The following is an 18,246-nucleotide window of genomic DNA, read 5'->3' as shown; positions in this document are numbered from 1 at the left end:
GGGGGAGAGGGCTCGCCGGATCAGGACTGAGGGACTAATATCAGGCCTCGCTCGGGACAAAAATGATGCCACTTTTGACCATACGTCTGTTCGCTTAAGTTCCCCTCCTATGGAGGTTGTGTGGGGTTTCTTGGGGGTTCTCCCTCCTCCTCTGGGGGTCTAGTTAGTTTAACTATCTATGGGGCGACAGGCACACTGCACGTTGGGGGGGCTGTTTGGGCTCATGCAGGGGTGCAGGGAGGGGGGAGTTCTGTTGGGGTGGGTGGGCAGGGATGGGGTGTTGTTCGTTATTATCACAAGGCAAACTTATTTTTGTGTTGGTTCTAAGGTGCTCTCGGGGGGACGACTGAGGGTTTCTGTGTATGATGGGGGGTAGGGAATTAACTTTGTTGTCTTGGAATGTTAATGGACTGGGGGACAGGATCAAACGAGGTGTGGTCCTGCAGTTCTTGAAGCGACTCTCGCCCGATGTAGTCTTTCTGCAGGAGACACACCTTATTGGCAATTCCTTCTGTGCCATGAATCGGCGTGGCTACCGCCTCGTGGCCCACTCGGGCTTCACGTCAGGCTCAAGGGGTGTGGGTATCATGGTAAAGAACTCGCTCCCGTTAGAAATTGATGAGGTGCTCCACGATGATAGGGGACGTTACACTGTCTTGGTGGGGAGAATGGAGGGCAAAGTGGTTGTCTTTGTGTCAGTGTACGTCCCACCGGGGCTGCAGTTGACCACCTTTGCAGACCTGGGGCGCCTCCTCCTTGGCCTTCCGGGGGGGCTTCTGGTGGTGGGGGGGGATTTCAATGCGGTGGTTTCTGGGACTGTGGATCGTCACCCCCCTAGGGACCTCCCCCGGGCACAGGCGTGGCTATCCGGCCTCTTGGACACACTGGGATTGGTGGACTGCTGGCGCTTAAAACATCCCACGCAGCTGCAGTACACTTTCCACTCGGGGGCCCATGGTAGTCTCTCCCGGCTTGATTATGTCCTTGTCCCGGCGGCCTATGTCGGGAGGGTGGGGGAGGTGCGCCATTTGGCACGGGGTATCTCGGACCACTCCCCGCTCCTGTTACATTTCGATGTCTTTCCGAGGGGTGAGGGCAGGGTGGTCCCAATCAATTCCTGGTACCTGCGCGACCCCACCATTCGCGCTGACTTGATTAAATCCCTCCAGCGATATTTTGATGAGAATGTGGGGTCAGTGCCTTCGGCTATCTCCCTGTGGGAGGCCTTCAAAACAGTACTCAGAGGGGAGGCCCTGTCCCTTATTTCCCACGCCCGTAAGCGCGAGCGGGAGGAGGTGACCCGGGTGGAGGCTGAAATAGCCGAGTTGGAGGGTAATCTAGAAGATGGGGTGACGGATGCTGCACTACATGTCCTCCAACTCAAGCAGGCGGCCTATAGGGCCCTCGTCACGGAGGCGGCCAGGGGCCTTAGTAGAGAGCAACAGGGGCGACTGTATGATGTGGGTGATAAGGCCGGTAAACTGATAGCGTGGTTGGATAAAAAGGAGAGAGCGAATCGTGTGGTCCCGCTGATTGAGAAAACGAATGGTGTGTGTGTAACTGAGCCAGAAGAAATTGTCTCCTGTTTCGCGGATTTTTTCCGCGAGGTGTATTCCCCGGTCTCTTCTTGCTCTGAAGAAGATTCCCGTGCCCTGCTCAGAGATATCGCGCTGCCGTCCCTTTCCGGGGAGGACAGGGTGTCGCTGGACGCCGCTCCCACCTCCGACGAAATCGCCCTCGCCATACGCTCGGTCGCTTCTGGCAAGGCCATGGGCCCGAATGGTATCCCTATCGAGTTGTATAAGTTGCGACCGGATACACTGGCGCCCCACCTCCGCGCAATGTTCCTTGCGGCCCACTCGCTGGGCTCCCTCCCGCTTGACCAACGTCTGGCTACAATCGTGGTGATCCACAAGGAGGGGAGACCTCGGGACCGGGTTACTTCCTATCGGCCTATCTCACTACTGAATGCGGAGCCCAAAATTCTCGCCAAGGTACTGGCTAATCGGCTGGTCGGGGTGGTGGGAGATCTGGTTCATCAGGACCAGTCCGGCTTTATTCCCCACCGCAACACAGCCCTTAACCTGCGGCGTTTGCATGGGGTGCTCGCGCGCGTCCCATTTATACGGGAACCGGCCATTTTGGCGTCCTTGGACGCCACCATGGCGTTTGATACGCTTGAGTGGCCATACATCTGGGCGATGCTTGCGAAGTTTGGATTTGGCCCAGGATTCATCAGCTGGGTCAAATTGTTGTATTCGGGCCCATTGGCGCAGGTGGTGGTGAACGGAAGGGTATCGGCCCCGTTTGAGCTGGGCCGGGGCACGCGACAGGGCTGTCCCTTATCGCCGCTTCTTTTTGCGCTTGCCTTGGAGCCCCTGGCGGAGTGGCTGCGGTGGGAGCCTTCCATCCGTGGTCTCCGTTGGACCCCCGAGTATGAGGACCGCGTATCTCTATACGCTGATGACATCCTTCTGTACCTAGCCTCCCCACGTAAATCACTTATAGTGCTGGTTGATGTTTTACACTCATTTGGTCGTAACTCCGGTCTCGTCATCAACTGGGCTAAATCGTGCGTGTATGTTCTCTCTGGGGAGGCTCCTATTCTCCCGCGGGGCTGTCCGATCCAGATCGCCCCGCAGGGATTTCGGTACCTGGGTGTCTTCATTACTCTGGACCCGGAGGCCCGGTATGAACGCAACCTGCTTCCCCCCCTCCAGCGCCTGCAGGTAGATGTCGCACGCTGGCGGCGCCTGCCGCTTTCGCCGCTCGGCCGGGCGGCATTGTTCAAGATGATGTCTCTGCCGCGTTTCCTGTATGCTTTGCAGAACACTATGGACTTAGTCCCGGCGCGCTACTTCCGTGAGGTGGAGAGTCTGCAACGCCGCCTGCTCTGGGACGGGCGGCCGCGTATTGCCCTGGCGAAGTTGACGCTCCCATGGTATGATGGGGGGATTGCCCTCCCGGATATTAAACGGTACTATTGGGCCTCCCAGCTCGCTGCAATTAACCATGGCCTATACGGGCCCGCCTTAAACCCGGCATTCGAAATGGACAAGATGCTCCTGCCAGGTGGCGACTACAATCGAGCGCTCTATTCTAGCGCGCCCGACGCTCGCCTGACGGGGCCCACGCGTGTCATGGTGCAAGTGTGGCACGCAGCCAATGCAGCTATGGGGTGGAAGGACCGTTTGACCCGGGCGTCACCACTATACGCGTCTGAGCGGTTAGGCTCTCTGTGGACCTCTAAGGGCTTTGAGAAGTGGGACATAATAGGTATCAGTAAAGTGGGGGATCTCTGGACGAGGGGAGGATTTAAAACGTTCGATATGCTGCAGACGGAATTTCAGTTGCAGGGCAGTGAATACTTTCGGTATTTGCAGGTCCGTCATGCGCTGGGCTCCGTCTTCTCGGACGTTGCCTCCATCCCGGAATATTCCCCCCTGGAGGATAGAATGCTGGATGGGCACGTCCCGGACAGCACGATCTCACTGATATACAAAAAGCTGATAAATGACCGCTCGGGCCTGTTGACTGCCCTTCGCGCGGCTTGGGTTGCCGACGGGCTGGAGTTGGACGACGAGGACTGGACCTCCGCGGTGGCCTCCCCGAAGGAGGTGGCCATACCGGCTCGCCTTCGCTTCGTCCAGCTCAAGATACTCCACCGGGTCTACATGACGGGGCCAAAGCTTCTGCGTATGGGCTATGCTGGAGATGGGTTGTGTAAGCGTGGGTGTGGTGCTTTGGGGACCTTTTTGCATATTTTGTGGGAGTGCCCGGATGTGGAGGGGTTCTGGCGTGGTGTACATGAGGTGCTGCGACTGGTTACGCATGTGGCGCTGTTGCCTGAAGCGAGGAGATGCCTGTTGAATGTGTGGGAACCGACTGATTACTCGGCGCCGCAGACGTGGTGGGTGACTCTGGGATATATGATAGCCAAGCGTGATATTGCTCAACTGTGGGGATCCCAGAGGCCCCCGACGGTCTCGGCCTGGAAAGAACACATGGACTGGTGCATGTTTCGAGAAAAAGTGGTGTATGTGGCGAGGGGTAAGCCTGGGACATGGGTGAAAGTATGGGGCCCCTGGAACGCCTACCGCGGGGGTATCTGTGCACCACCGTTGCTGCCTGATACCTCGCCAGCCCCATCCCCCTAGCCGACTCGTTCCCCAGCTGCCGGGCATTGGGTTCCCCCAGTCCTCGCTCTGCTCTCTTCCCCCTCTTCAGACTTTTGTGGATAGTTGGGATCCCCCCTTTAGGGGAGCACGTGCTGCTATTTCCGATTGTAGGTTGCCTTGTGGGTGTGTTTTTTTTTTTGTTGTTCTTAATTTAAAATGAAACCGTATAGTGGGGTCTGGATGATGTGGCTTTTGACGTTGTTACCTCCTGAGCACGCTCCTCTGCAACGCCACGTGTTCCATAAATGTATGTCGTATGTTCCTGTCATTGCTAGCGGCCGGCCGGAAGGTTGTAGGCCCATACTTGTATACTCTTGAGACTTGTAATAAACGGTTTCAAAAAAAAAAAAAAAAAATCTCCACATTGTTAGTCAATGCCCATCAAGTAGAACTAGGGTGATGCAGGACTACTCTAAATATAAAAGGAGGTATTCGGTCTAAATGTCCAGAAAACCAATAATAAATTCTTCAGTTTCAAAGCCCTAAAACTCAGCAAAATGAGACAACAAACAGTCTGGTTGCTGGAGAGGATTACTGTATTTCAGGAGAGAGAATACACATTTCATCACTAAGGAACAATAAATACCCATTATCACAGTTCATGTAGCAGACAGAAAAAGCTACATCTGTGATTTCAGACACTTTATTGTAAAAAAAAACCAAATTGGGAGAAAAAGAACATTCTATAAAGATGAGGACCAAAAAATATTATAAGTGCATGATATTCTTTCAACATTGGTTCCGGGGGGGCATGGCCAAGAACATGGTCGTGTACGAGTATCTTTCGGCAGCCACGCCACCAGTCTCTGCTAGCCTGCACTCCGGGCTGGAATTCACAGATCCTGTGCCCACTTTGCCGGTGGAGGAAGGAGCCTCAGGCAGAGGGACCCCTCACACATTGCCTGACCCCAATATTACGAGGAGGAAGAGCGGGATCAGCTCCGCAGCCTGTTTAAAATGGATGCCCCCAAAGGCCATACTATTGTATAGTTGTGCACTACCGGAACCAACGTTGACTGCAGTGGGTCGGCTGCACAGTCAGAGAACCCCCGCCTTCCACTGCAAGCCAGACCAAAGGCCAAACTACTCACCTGGCAGTCAGAAGAACCAGGCGACAGGGCCCACAGTGAACCCAAAGCATCCCGCTCCCCTGCACTGCTTCCAACGCATGATGAGCTCCACGTGAGTATCCTACCTCCCTGAAGCGGTGACTGTGGAAGGCACCAGCTGACAGAGAAGGGGCCACAGATACACCAACGAGCCCGCAGCACAGGGAAGAAGATCAGGACGGCTTGCAGTGGCACCTCAAAAAGGCAGCTGCACTGAGGCGTGCTGTGTGGTAGCCGCGCTCTAGCGTTGACCCAATGGCATCAACACATAGTGGCGCTCTCTCCTTAAACCACCTGTGACTGCTCAACGGAACAGATCTGGATCCCTCTCCTCATGGAAGGCCGAACCAAATACCTTACCATGCACCTGGCAACCATAAGAAACCAACGCCAGCCCGGGACCTGTGGGGAGTCCACGACACCAAACGCCCGATACCGCCTCCTGCTCTGCTAGCCGCTGCCCATGACTAACCTGCCTTCCTTGATTTGGCGACTGGGGAAGGCACTTGGGGGCGCGAACCCAGGAGGCAGAGCAAAGCAGAAGTCCTATGTACCCTGAATGTGGAGCCTTTGTCTGAGGTGGGGAGAGCTGCAGCCCACCATTGCCAGAGATAGTAGCCCACCTGAGCCCTGAGAAGCATCAGGCTATATCCAGCACACCCTGAAAAGTTGGACCTGGGACCGTGGTGGATAGACAGACCGCCTCCGAGAGCAAGCAAGCATTCTTTCTTCCTCTATTGAGCTAGACAACAGAAGAATCCGGTGATAAACTTTACTTAACTTTATGGGCCCTGATGCACACGTATTCCGTTTGCAAGGAAGGCTTTACCACCAGAGGAGAACCCAGGAGTCTCCCTCACCTGATAACCGCCGTGTGACATAATCCCACAGCAAAAATGACAATACAACAGGCCAGGAAAGACTATACCCTCAAAGACATGCTAAGTAAGGCCTCCTCAAAAAAACAAGACCAATCCAGCGATGCCCCACCTGAAGACCAACCGATATCTGCCACGCGACATCCAGGGTCAGATCATGCAGATTCGGAGGCACCCATCACGTGTATATTTATGGAGACACTATTAGGCAAACTCAGGGATGACTTTGTAGCCCTTCGAGACAACGTCGCAACTGAGCTTAAGGAAGTGGATAAAAAAGAAGTGGCAGACGTAGGCCATTGGGTGGCCACCTTGGAAACCACCAGGGACGCTAAGGAGGAAGAGCTCAACCTCCATAGACACAAACTACTGGAACTCCGAGACCCCAACATGGAATTACAAATCCATTTAGAGGATCTAGAAAAACGGTCACGCTGCTCCAATATCAGAATCAGAGGCGTCCCTCTCTTAGCAGTCTCTGGCGACCTGGAATGGTACGTGGTTCGCCTCTTCTGTCATATGCTTCCAAAATTGGAAGGGACAGAAATTGTTCTCAACCGCACTCACAGAGTGGGGCGGCCGCCCCCTGCCTCAGGCACTACACAAGACATTCTTACCTGTGTCCACCACTATCGGCAGAAGGAAGCCATCTTATTCAATGGATTGCAGATCTGGCTCTACCATCAAGACCTGTCCCCCATTTCACTTCAACAACGTCGCTCACTTAAATCCGCCACCACATTACTCCGTGAGCAAGGTATCAAATTCAAATGAGGTCACCCGGTCCGCCTGAACTTCGTGTGAAACCACGAAGCCCACATTATCTGTACTATGGACGAGGCTAAAGACATTCTGGGTTTAAGCAACCCCATCATAGAAGCCCAGCATGATCGACCCCAAGAAATGGTGCCCCATCGTCCAGGAGGCAAACGGGAGCATTGCACCTTCAGGAGAAATGCATGCAAGCCAAAAGTAGACGAAAGCCAACAAGAGAGCTCGGCACTCCTGCAACAACTCTAACATCACGATGCAATCCGCGATCAGGTCTCATGGACTGATTAGTCAGTCACCTCACCTGGCCCCCACCTGCCCAGTATACCCCGGAAGGCGTAACTGGGGTTGACTGTGGGGGTCATGGGGCGCAGACTCTCTGTAACTCGACGTATCAATGGGACAGAGGAGCTGCCGACAAATACTATTCCCAACCTGCTACCAAGCTCAAAGTCACAGACCCCACACTGATAGTAAGTATGCCTCCACTGGAGGGAGTAATTGAGTTCTATGTGCTCCCCCTGGTTGTTTCCTATTCTCCACCCGCAACCGGACTCCTGGATGCACCTCACACCACACAACCCAAAGGGGTGGCGCCATACAGCAGGTCTCTGTCCCCCCCTCCACAGCATTATAGGACGGCCGCTACTCACCACTACAAATCAGATATTGAGCCTCAACATCCAAGGCCTAAACACTTCTTAAAAATGTCTGACACTCCTATCCCTGCTCAGGGATTCCGATTGCGACATTTGTCTACTACAGGAGACACACCTCATGAAAATTGACTGGGGGTGGATAAAATCCTGTTGGTACAGCAGGCAGTATTTCTCTCCGAGACCAAGCAAGAGGGCAGGAGTGGCATTTTTGCTGGCAACTAAATTCCACAGTAACGCAAGCAGAGCTGCCCAGGAGACTTCTATCGCTGCACATTTCCTTACACTCTTACACTTTCACACTGGCCTTTTTATACAGACCCAACCACCACCAAGAACAGTTTATTCTTCATGCACTAAGCCTCATCACCTCGTTGGCTGACACCGACCTTGTAGTTGATGGAGACTTCAATCTTGTACCCCACATGAACTTAGACAAATCAGACCCTAGAGCAGGGCAGACTGGGGCAGTCACAGCAGCCGGGCTGCGCTGGCTGGAAGAGACTAGATTAGTCAATGCCTGACGACCCCAACACCCCTCTGACTGAGAATTTACCTTTTTTTCTTCCTCCCACCAGACATAAGCCCAGCTTGACTACCTACTGACCACACATCGCATTCTGCCCAGACTTGGAACAGCATATCAGTGCTCTCAGTTTACTCCCCCACTACTATCTCCTTCCGGAGCCCAGGCCCTGCCACTCCCCACTAGGCATGGCACCTCAACAACAAACTTGTAACCTATGACTCCACCATACACGCCTTTCTGTCCTGTTGTGGGATTCTCTGAAAGCAGTAGTAAGAAGTGTCCTAATAGCTATCTCAGACCACCTCAAACTTAAGAGGGATGAATGGGCCACCATAGAAGAACAAATGAGGGGCCTTGAGTTGGCTGATAAACAATCCAGAGACGTTAGGAAATGAAGACCACTGACTTGAGCTAGGAAGCAGCTTAGAGCACTAGATATGGATAGGACAGAGGACACGTACGAAACAAAAATACTATGCAGGGAGCAACAAGGCAGAGCAACAGAAATCACAGGCCCTTCACCTCAACGTACCTCAGCAAGACAGACGCCACCTACAACACCAGTTTCGCTTTCCATGGAAAAACCAATGGGTGTCATATGTAGGGCTTATAATATGCCTGTGTCTAGAGAAAACAGCAGAACGCAACTATGCAGACCTCCTTGATACAGCCCACTTAGACTACAAACATGGAAGGGCGGTGGGCTTTCCTTGCTAGGTAGTGTTGCTGCAGTGAAAATGACCATCCTGCCCAAGATGCTATACGTCATGCAGACTCGTCCCTTACAACCGCCCTCACTCTCACTTTGCAAACTACAACACGAGGGAAACCTATATTTGGGGAGGCAAGAAACCTTGCACGGCTCACGGGTCACGTTAGAAGCATGGGACAGAGTTATGTTCCCCAGAGGCATTCCTCGCCTATTTCTCCCCTCGCTCTTATTTTTGGAAACCCCGCATTCCCCCCAGCTAGGACAAGTAATACAAACCACACTTCACAGGTATGCAATACAAAAACATTGGAGACCTCCTCGATGACACGGGCCTTATAGATTTCCACAAGTTCTGGTCAACAACGGAGTCCAAGCCCAGTAAATGTGGAACTACACCACCATTAAGCCTAGGGTCACTCAACCCACAATCCGTAAATCAGCCAGCAGACCCCTACTGAAATTCGAAAAATGGCTTATCACGAGAACCAGAAACAAAGGTATGCTCTCAGACCTACACACCTTTTTGAATAAGGTGACAGACACCACCAAGTTCCCAGCATAACAGAGATGGGAAGCGGCGCTGGATCACTCATTCACTCCTAAAGACTGGACCGCTATACTCCAAGGAGCACGCATCTTTTCCTTTAGTGCAGTGGGCAAGGAGGCAATGCTCAAAATAACACACATCTGATACTACATCCCAGCAAGGATAGCGAAATGGAGGTCTGGATGCAATGAGGACTGCTGGCTCAATGCAGTTATACAAACACCCTAAAACACCTCCAATGGTGCTGCTCTAAACTCAAACGATATCGGGAAGAGGTATTGAAAGACATTAATAAAGACATTAATGAGATGTTCGAAAAGGGTGTCCCCATCTTCCCAGCTACATACTGCTAGGACTCCCAAATGCTCTGACCTCCCTGCTGTGCTCTACTAAAGGAAAAGGCATCAGTATGGCACTACACGCAGCCAATAATATAGGAATGGAAAAACTCCTGTCATTAACTTGACAATAAACTGATGCAATTCGATAGAAACTGGATGCAGAACCCCACACTTTATCATGAGACTTCTGCAAACTTTCCTGCCCAAAATACCTCAAAGTTCTTCATCTAAAGCAAAATGAGCCCACATGCGACCGCCGCGATGGAGAGAGACTGTTATAAACTTGACATTCCGGTAAGCCAAGCTTAGTGACACCGAGCAACAAACAGGTACATCCTTTGTGTGGTGGAGACCACCTTTCTCCCTGTTTGGACATTCCCTATGTTACCCCACTCCCCACATGCCCCTAGTTGTAATAACTGCTCCTTCTCCATGCCACCCCTCCTACGCTAGTTAACCCCTCCCATTTAGGTACCTCACTGGCCTCTGGATGTAAGCGAGTGTATGAGTTATTGACTAAAACCAACAAATAAAAAGATTTGAGCCATAAACAGTGGTTCCTCTCGAACTTTGTACTTCTACACATCACAGAGACAATGAAGCATCAATACTCTGTGTGACTACTCTATACATTACTTCCTACAGAAATGTGTTGACAGCTTAACAGCAAACTATTTCATGAGCAAAACAAATATCTCACCTTCGAGTAATGCTACGTAATTGTCTATTTCACAGTAATAAGATTTAAATAGTTTGGTTAATATATTACCTCTTACTTGTGCTATATAAACATCCTGCTTCTGTGATAGTTTAAAATAAGCGAATGGACCACAACAAATGAGCAGGAAATTATGGTTGTCTGAAGGGCAGACAGTTTGGACAGAAACTTTCTCAAGGAGACATGCAGTATCACCCTCTGGTCACAATACTGACTGTCACCACCCTTATTAATAAATTACCTTTCTGAACAGGAGTTGAACTTGACCATACTCAGCACTGCGCCCATAATGAAAAATAGGAGAATGGGATCAAGCAGAATGTACTGGGACAAAGTGATGCATCCAGTGTCTGGGGAAAAAAGACAGAGAGCAAGTTAAGATTACATAAGTATATGTAAACAGCGATATTCAAAGAAAGGCGAAAAATTCAGGAGCAGCAAGAGTCTCTAGTGAAGACAAAATTGCCATAGGCAAAATAGGCAAAGAAAACACATTTCAAATACACTAACACAATGCAAGATAAGAGCAAAGTTCTCAATCACTAGCCAGCTAAATATTTAGTCTCACAAAGTATTCCCTTGGATTCAGGAATATATTTAGCCCGCTAACAAAAGTTTGAAATGCAGTAGGTAAGATGTTACAGTACTAACGTGTGTTTGGTTGTACTCCATGTACGAATACTTTGTGGAAGTGGTGCGGTTGTGGAAAAGGAGATAGCAAGCAGCGGAGGTTCGCACTGCTGGAATGTTCTGGTGTTAAACTGAGGATATGAGCCCCATCTGGGGGATGTCGGCAATCATGATTCCACTAATTAGCTGAATAAAAAAAAGTACCTGTCTTCGTCTGGAGTAATCATTACACAACGGTGGCAACAAAGATTTGTGAAATGTTTCCCTGCAGCAGAAAGTTACTCTGGGAGGCGAAAGAATGCTTGCTTACTATATATATGGCTGTGAGCTGCATCTCAGTAGTCTGAATGCTGCAAGGAGAGATATGCAAGGGGTGATAAGCCTAGCAGTGTCCAGGAGCTGGTATTTGGGACAAGCAGTATGACACTAATGCCCCTCGAAGCGGGTTGCACTGGCGGCCGGAACAGATCGGGAGTAGCATGGGGGACAGGGTGGTCGGGGATAAGAGCGTCTAAATTAAGGGGGGAACAAAACATACCTTACAGTCGTGTCTCTCCTCCTCGTCCCTCAGCACCGCCGGAACTGGAAGCACATCCAAGCTCCCCTAAGGCAATCACAACGTTGCAATGCAGCATTGTTATTGGTCTGAGAGCCGTGGTTCTGGCGCTCAGCCACAGAATGGGAGCCTGGGCATGTTCTGAACCCAGGCTGTAGTGCAGCCTGGGTGCAGAACATGCAAAGTGAGCATGAATGTTTGGCCGGCCCAAGAAGGCCAGCCAAACATTCATCCGCACTTACAAAGCTTGCCCATCACTCCCCCTGCTCCTGTCGTCAGAGCAGCACCGTCCCGCCCTGCAAAGCTGCCGCAGCAGGACAAAATAAAATGATAATATCCTTGAGTTATTTCATTTTTCCTTCATTTCACTGCTGCAAAGCAGTGGGACGACTCTCCTCCGCATTAGCGAAGGAGCCGCCTCTGGCAGATTGAAATAAAGATTGAGAGAGTCAAAGATTAAAGGCAACTTAACTATGCCACTGGAAGGCGCAAGAGGCAAATGTGCCTTGGGAGTTTAAGACAAGCACACACATGGCAAAACTGCTGCACAAGCAAAAGTGAAAGCCAAGAGTTCAAGAAAACAATGGGGAGGACGTGGACTGGCAGTTAGACTAACTGAGAGGGAAATCAATGGATTGAGGGATCTTCATTTGTCGAACGGCAGAGAGAATATTCATAGTTAACAAGGTGTTTCAAATCAATCCGAAGTTCTACAAGACACTAGATGCGTCTGGACTTAAAAAATATAGGGAAAAACATGTATGTTATCACACCGCCATCTTTATTTCTAGAGCTACCAGGGCCTTCTGTTAAATGGAGAGAATTGCTAAGGAACTTATACATTATCTTATAGTAGATGTGAAGCCTTTACAGTTGACAGATAGCAAGAATTGCTGCACAATGCTTTGGGCAATGAAGAAAAAAGCATCTTTGACCACAAATACGGTACGTCATCCTGATTTGTAACACAGGGATAAGCATGTGGAAGGAGACATTAAAGACATATCTAGATTATTCACAAAGCATTGGTATAGAGCACAGCTTTCCAAACTTCTCATGTTGGTGACACGCTTTTTAGAAATGCACCATTTTGCGCCACGATAATGCAGTGTAGAGAGCGAGCCCAACCAACTACGGGAGGTTCGGGGGGGATTCTCCCCCGAGAAAATTTTGAAAAAAGAGTGGGCACATGGTGCATTTTCAACCCAATTTGAGAAAGCAGGAAGGTTAATAAAGCAATTGTGAATCTGATCTAACAAAGACAGTGACTGGCAAAACTGTCTATCCGTCGCTTGTTCTGCTGACATCCTAGGCAGATGGGATCTCAGAACAAGAGCCCTGAAAGTGTTTTGGTACACAAACCTTTTACCTCTCAGTTCTGATACTAATTCGGTGATTAGCATTTGTGCATTCAAAAATCCGAGTTAAGACCTTCAGAACACAAGCAAGCTAGAATTAACAAAGGCATGCATAATAGGAAACACCTACACAAGCCAATTATTAGGACTTAGAATTCTAGAACACTGGAGTACTATATCTCACCTCAAATTCCGGCATAGCAGTTGTTCAGGTCTGCTGAACTTTGAGGTATCTTCAAATATCATTATAGATCTTTTTGCCTCTGAATAATTACTGTACTTTCTAGTTGATAATGTGACATACTCACACAGGTTGTGAACCCAGCTCTACTAGCCCACACACTGTGAACACAGAGATACACTTCTGGCACCACAAACTATAGTGAGCATTGGACACTTAAGCATACTGATCATTGCCCCACACATCGCAAGATGTCAGTCCATCCTCAATAAATCTGCATTTTGCGCTATCAAAATAACACAACCACATCAAACCGAGACACAGCTACTGACACAGTACACCACAATTGTGATCCCTTAGTTATGCATGTCATTTGAACACTTCTGAACAGACTTTACCTTATATAGCCCACCTACATCAGGTCGGTCAGGCAGGCCTGGATCTCATGGTGGCGGGAACGCCCTGGCGTCTCCACGCTCTGCGGCAGAAACAGACAGCATAACCCAGCTCCCCTCAGAAGGCTCCGGACAGTGCTCTCCCGCTGTTACTCCTCATCTCCGGGCTACCCTCTCCTATTAAAAGTGTGCCGTACGGAGCGCCTGGGATGGAGAGCAGAGGCGGCTCCGTGGACTGACTGCGCGTTCAACACGCGCGACAAATGGAACGAGGCCACGCGCACACGCTCTCCTAACGCCTCTCCTTCCTCCGCGTACTGCGTCACTGACACGCGCAGACAGTCCTGCTAAGAAAATCACGAAATGAAAACATCCAAGAGCATTCGCCCTAATCTGCCCGCAGACTTCATCATCGCGCGACACACCCACACATGGCAGGCGACACAGAGTTTGGAAAGCTCTGTTATAGAGAGTTATTATAGAAAGTAATCTTCTGGAAAAAAAATTGGAAGATTATCAGCACACCATGGGATAGTCAGGTTTTACTTGTGAGTAGAAGAACAAGAAGAGAAGATCGAAGATCAGTCATTTAGAGGAACCTCTTCAGATGAACGTCAGGGAAGAATGCCGTCATAATAATATTTCATATTTGGAGAAAGCCTTGTCTGACATCATGTGTGTGTAGTAGTCACCAGTCAGTAAGGAAATGTTGGGGGGAAAAAACAGAATTTGGGGCTAGGGAGGTTAATCTAGCTTCCAACATGTCAAGACAATAAGAGTAGAAATGAGTATGCAACTGTGATAAATATAGAAGTAAGCTATATTTTGCCTCATCCGAAGGGTGTCCTATACTAGGCAAAATATATGACGATCTTGTTGCAGTAGGGTCATTTTTCACAAGTATGCAGTGCTCGTTTGAACAAAACTGCTTGCAGAGACGGGCCTATCATTATGTGTCAGACCAGTGTGGAAAACTAGCTGCAGAAGCTGTTAGCATCTGCTGAAGCCATTTTGTTTGTGGCAGCCATTTTAGTTAGCCATGTGCTCGCCATTTGCTTTCTCCCTCTTCACTGTTGACTGCCCTTGTATTCTGCTTGTGTTATGTGATATAGTTAGCTCTTTCAGCACTGAGCCAGAGCCTTGCACATGCTCAGAAGTGTCTGTAGCTGCTCATGCACCTGCCTTAGACTGTAACTGTCAGGCTGTTCTAACTGATGTCAGCAACTCATTACTCCTCCTACTTGTTGACTGTGCATTTTCTGTATGACCATCTATGTGTGTGACTCTTCTCATGTGTACTTGTACCGCCTCTTTTGAGCCCCTGTGTGGGTATAAAAGGCCCCTGTTCTCTGCACTCCTTAGACTGTCTCCTACAGTGACCTGAGGGTACTGTATGACGCAGTCTCCCTCATGTGAGGTTAATAAATACTTCTTTTTGATATTACAGCTTCCGTGCCAATCTCTTCTTTGTTGGTTTAAAGGACCAGGTGTATCAGTGAACCCCTAAAAGGTTTTTATTTCTTCACCAGGGCTTTCTAAACTTTTTAGAAACATGACCCAATTTTTAAAAAGACCCACCTAGCTTTAAAGAACACGAGGCGCGGGATTTCTTTACTGTAACCAAAGCATCGTATGGCAATGCACTGTCATTTACAGACAGTACATTTGCTTTGAAATGACCTTTAAATGTGCACAGACATACAGTTTTACTGATAAATGATAATGTGTAGAAATCAGGTTTCAGTGAATATTTCTGATATATGAATCACCAAGTAAAGTGTATTGATTTGTATTTATCCTATTAAAATCTTTGCTTCCATCATACTTCAGTATTACAAAAATATGTGCTTCATTTTTGCTTTCTTAACTGCTGAATGCGTACAGTTCACTTACAGGTATTTATAGTTTGTTGTGTTACACAACACACATCCTACAACCTTTCATTTCAGACTCTCTGTACCCAATCTAGATTGTCACATAATTAAGTTTATTTTTCTTTCTCGGACTGCAGAGAAATAGGCGTTTATAAACACCAATCGCCATGTTAAAAAAAATAAGCAGCAATTTGTCAGAAGATATAGCCTGACATTTGGCCTGTCTTTGAAGTGCAGAAAATGTGAAAAGATAAATAAAGAATTTAAAGGCATATTTACGTATTGCTTAAATTGTCACAACCCACCAATGGGTCCGACCCACAGTTTGGGAAACCATGTTACACCACTGTTAACAGCAAACAGGTGGGGTTTCTTGCATAATCAAGGTACTTGAATACTGTTATTTCAAAAAGTAATAATGAATTAAAATGTAACATTTTGCAGTGTAAACCTGACCTAGGGACCTACAATATTATTAGGTCTCGCCTGAGACACCACACGCTCTATTGCTTGTGAGACATTTTACTTACATACAGTAAGTTTAGAGGCTACCCATTGCTTACCATTGGTTGGCTTCACTGTTGCTCATTTTTATACTTTTCAAAAGTTGGCGTGTGGAGCATTCATTTCCTCTTCTTGTGTTTGTCCCTCCCCAGAGCATGGCCAAAGTACTTGTGTCCTTCCATGCTCCCTTAAGCAGGCTTTTTTTTTTCTTTTTGTCTAAGCATACAGCAGTCTTCCTCATGTATTTATCCTTTGTGTCGATTCGGGACCCCACGCCCTGCCTACCACGTTGTTTAGCCCTCCATGTTACGTGCCTCACGATGTTGCTTGCTCCCTCCCAGATCTTCGGTTGTTGCATGCCTCCTCCCACTGTCCATATTGTTGCTTGACCCCAAAAGTTGTCCGTGTTGTTGCTTGCCCCCATCCTTTGTCCATGTTCTGGCTTGCGCCCTCCCATTGGCTGTGTTGTTGCTTGCCCCCTACAGCTGTTCAAATTCTTGTTTGTCCCCACCAACTGACTGTGTTGTTGCTCTCTATCTGACCCCCTTCCCACCCCACCCCACCCATTATCTGTGTTGCTGCTCTCCCTCATGCTCCACCCATGTTGTTGCTCTCCCTACCCCTTCACACCCCTCCCTCCATGTTGCCTCCCTCCCCCAAACCGCAATAAACAAAAAAAAAGCAATATGACAGAGCAAACAAATTATTTTCTCCCCATACCATCTGTCCATGTGGGCCCATATGCCCACCCTCAGGTTGCCACCTGCCCAGCCATGCAATCAAAAAAAGCACTGGCTGCATCACAGGACTTTTCTTTTTCTTTCAGCCACACAACACAGCAGTCACGTTGCTGTACAACATAGCTTAAAACATTGACTTAGCTAATAGCTATTGCGCACAAGACCTTTTGGCTTTTCCAATTTTTTTTAAAGCCATGCTGCACTGCAGCGGTTTTGCTGTACAACTTGGCTAAGCACTAACAAAACCAATAGCTCTCATCTCGTAGATGAGACATATTGGTTTCGCCAATGCTTATTTTATTGCAGTGAACGGGCTCTGTTGGGCAATATAATGTTACAAGGACAGGCATGCAAGGGAGTTGGCATTTTTTGCAGGAGCAGCAAATCAACCTATAAATGAAGTTAGCTCCTTCTGCAGGACACTGGATGCTGTCTGTAGGTTTAGAGTGTGTGCAAAGAATGTATTGGAAGAATGCAAGATATGGTAGGGGAGGTGATGGGTCAATTGAAAAGTTGTCATAAAATAGATTAAAAGTAACATTGGCCTGTTAAGCAAAAAAAGGACAAATGTTGCACTATAGACAGCAAAGCTGACTCCGACAGGAGAACATTTTGAAAAAACGATGCAAAGAAAAGATTATGAAATTAATTGTATCCTTACTGTGGCTTTCATCTGTGATTGACACAAAGAGGAGAAGAAGAGAGAGCATTGTGCCTGCATCTGCAAGTCAACAAAGAAACATATGGGCTCTACTTCACAATTGTTTTATTTATAGAAGAAAAAAGCCGAATACTCTGTTTGTAAAAATCAAAATAAGGGCCACGGTCCCCATTATCTTTGGTACTGATGTTGTGTAGTGCCTACTAATCCACAGGATGTGTGCGTTTGTTGGACAACATAAACTTTGGGTGAGGTGCCTAGACTGATTTTGGGCAACCCCGCAGGATATGTTGGCCTAGAGACCTGCTAACTCACAGTGCCACAAGCCCCCCTAACCTTACCAGGGAGTGATTGGTTTCTGGCAACCACTGAACCAGGGGCAGCTCCTCCACTAGGTTCGGAGTAGCATCGCCCCAATGCTTTCTCGCAGTGCGAGAAGCAGAAACATAAAATGGTAATACATTTCCGTTATTACCATTTTATGTTTGGTCGGGGCTGACAGGAGGGTGGGGCTGCTCTGCGAGCAGGCAGGGCAGGGGAGGAGGTGTGTGCCCACTCCTGCGGGTGCAATGACTGTTTGGTCGGCTCTCTGGTGCCGCCCAAACCAGTCATGAGCACTCTGATCTTCTCCATGCACGCGGTAATGCAGCCTACATAGAGAAAATGGCCCCATAAGCCCTTGGCTGGGTGACATCCCCACCAATCACAATGCTGCTTGCAGCGTTGTGATTGGCTTAGGGAAGGGTCCGGAGGGAGTCTGGCTGCCTGCTTCCTGTTCCTGCCGGAGGCAGTAGAGCAGGAGCAGGAGTCGAGAAGACATGGGACCCAGCCGGAGGAATGGTAAGTATTTATTGTTAAATTAACCCCCCTTCCCTGCGTGACCCCTCCCTCACCGCGTGACCCCTCCC

At 48.9% G+C, this 18,246-nt stretch overlaps 1 protein-coding gene across 2 annotated transcripts in view; it reads right to left on the bottom strand.

Moving 5' to 3' along the window:
* The window catches only part of POMT2 (protein O-mannosyltransferase 2), a 408,616-nt gene that overhangs the window by 247,609 nt on the left and 142,761 nt on the right, over nucleotides 1–18,246 (bottom strand). For both annotated transcript variants that reach the window (XM_085626671.1, XM_085626672.1), the window contains one exon: nucleotides 10,681–10,789. In XM_085626671.1, coding sequence (XP_085482797.1) covers nucleotides 10,681–10,789 — 109 coding nt within the window. The remainder of the gene's footprint in view (nucleotides 1–10,680; nucleotides 10,790–18,246) is intronic.

Source organism: Triturus cristatus, chromosome 9, assembly GCF_964204655.1.
Source record: "Triturus cristatus chromosome 9, aTriCri1.1, whole genome shotgun sequence".
NCBI lineage: Eukaryota > Metazoa > Chordata > Amphibia > Caudata > Salamandridae > Triturus > Triturus cristatus.
This window is presented reverse-complemented; position numbering and strand designations above follow the sequence as displayed.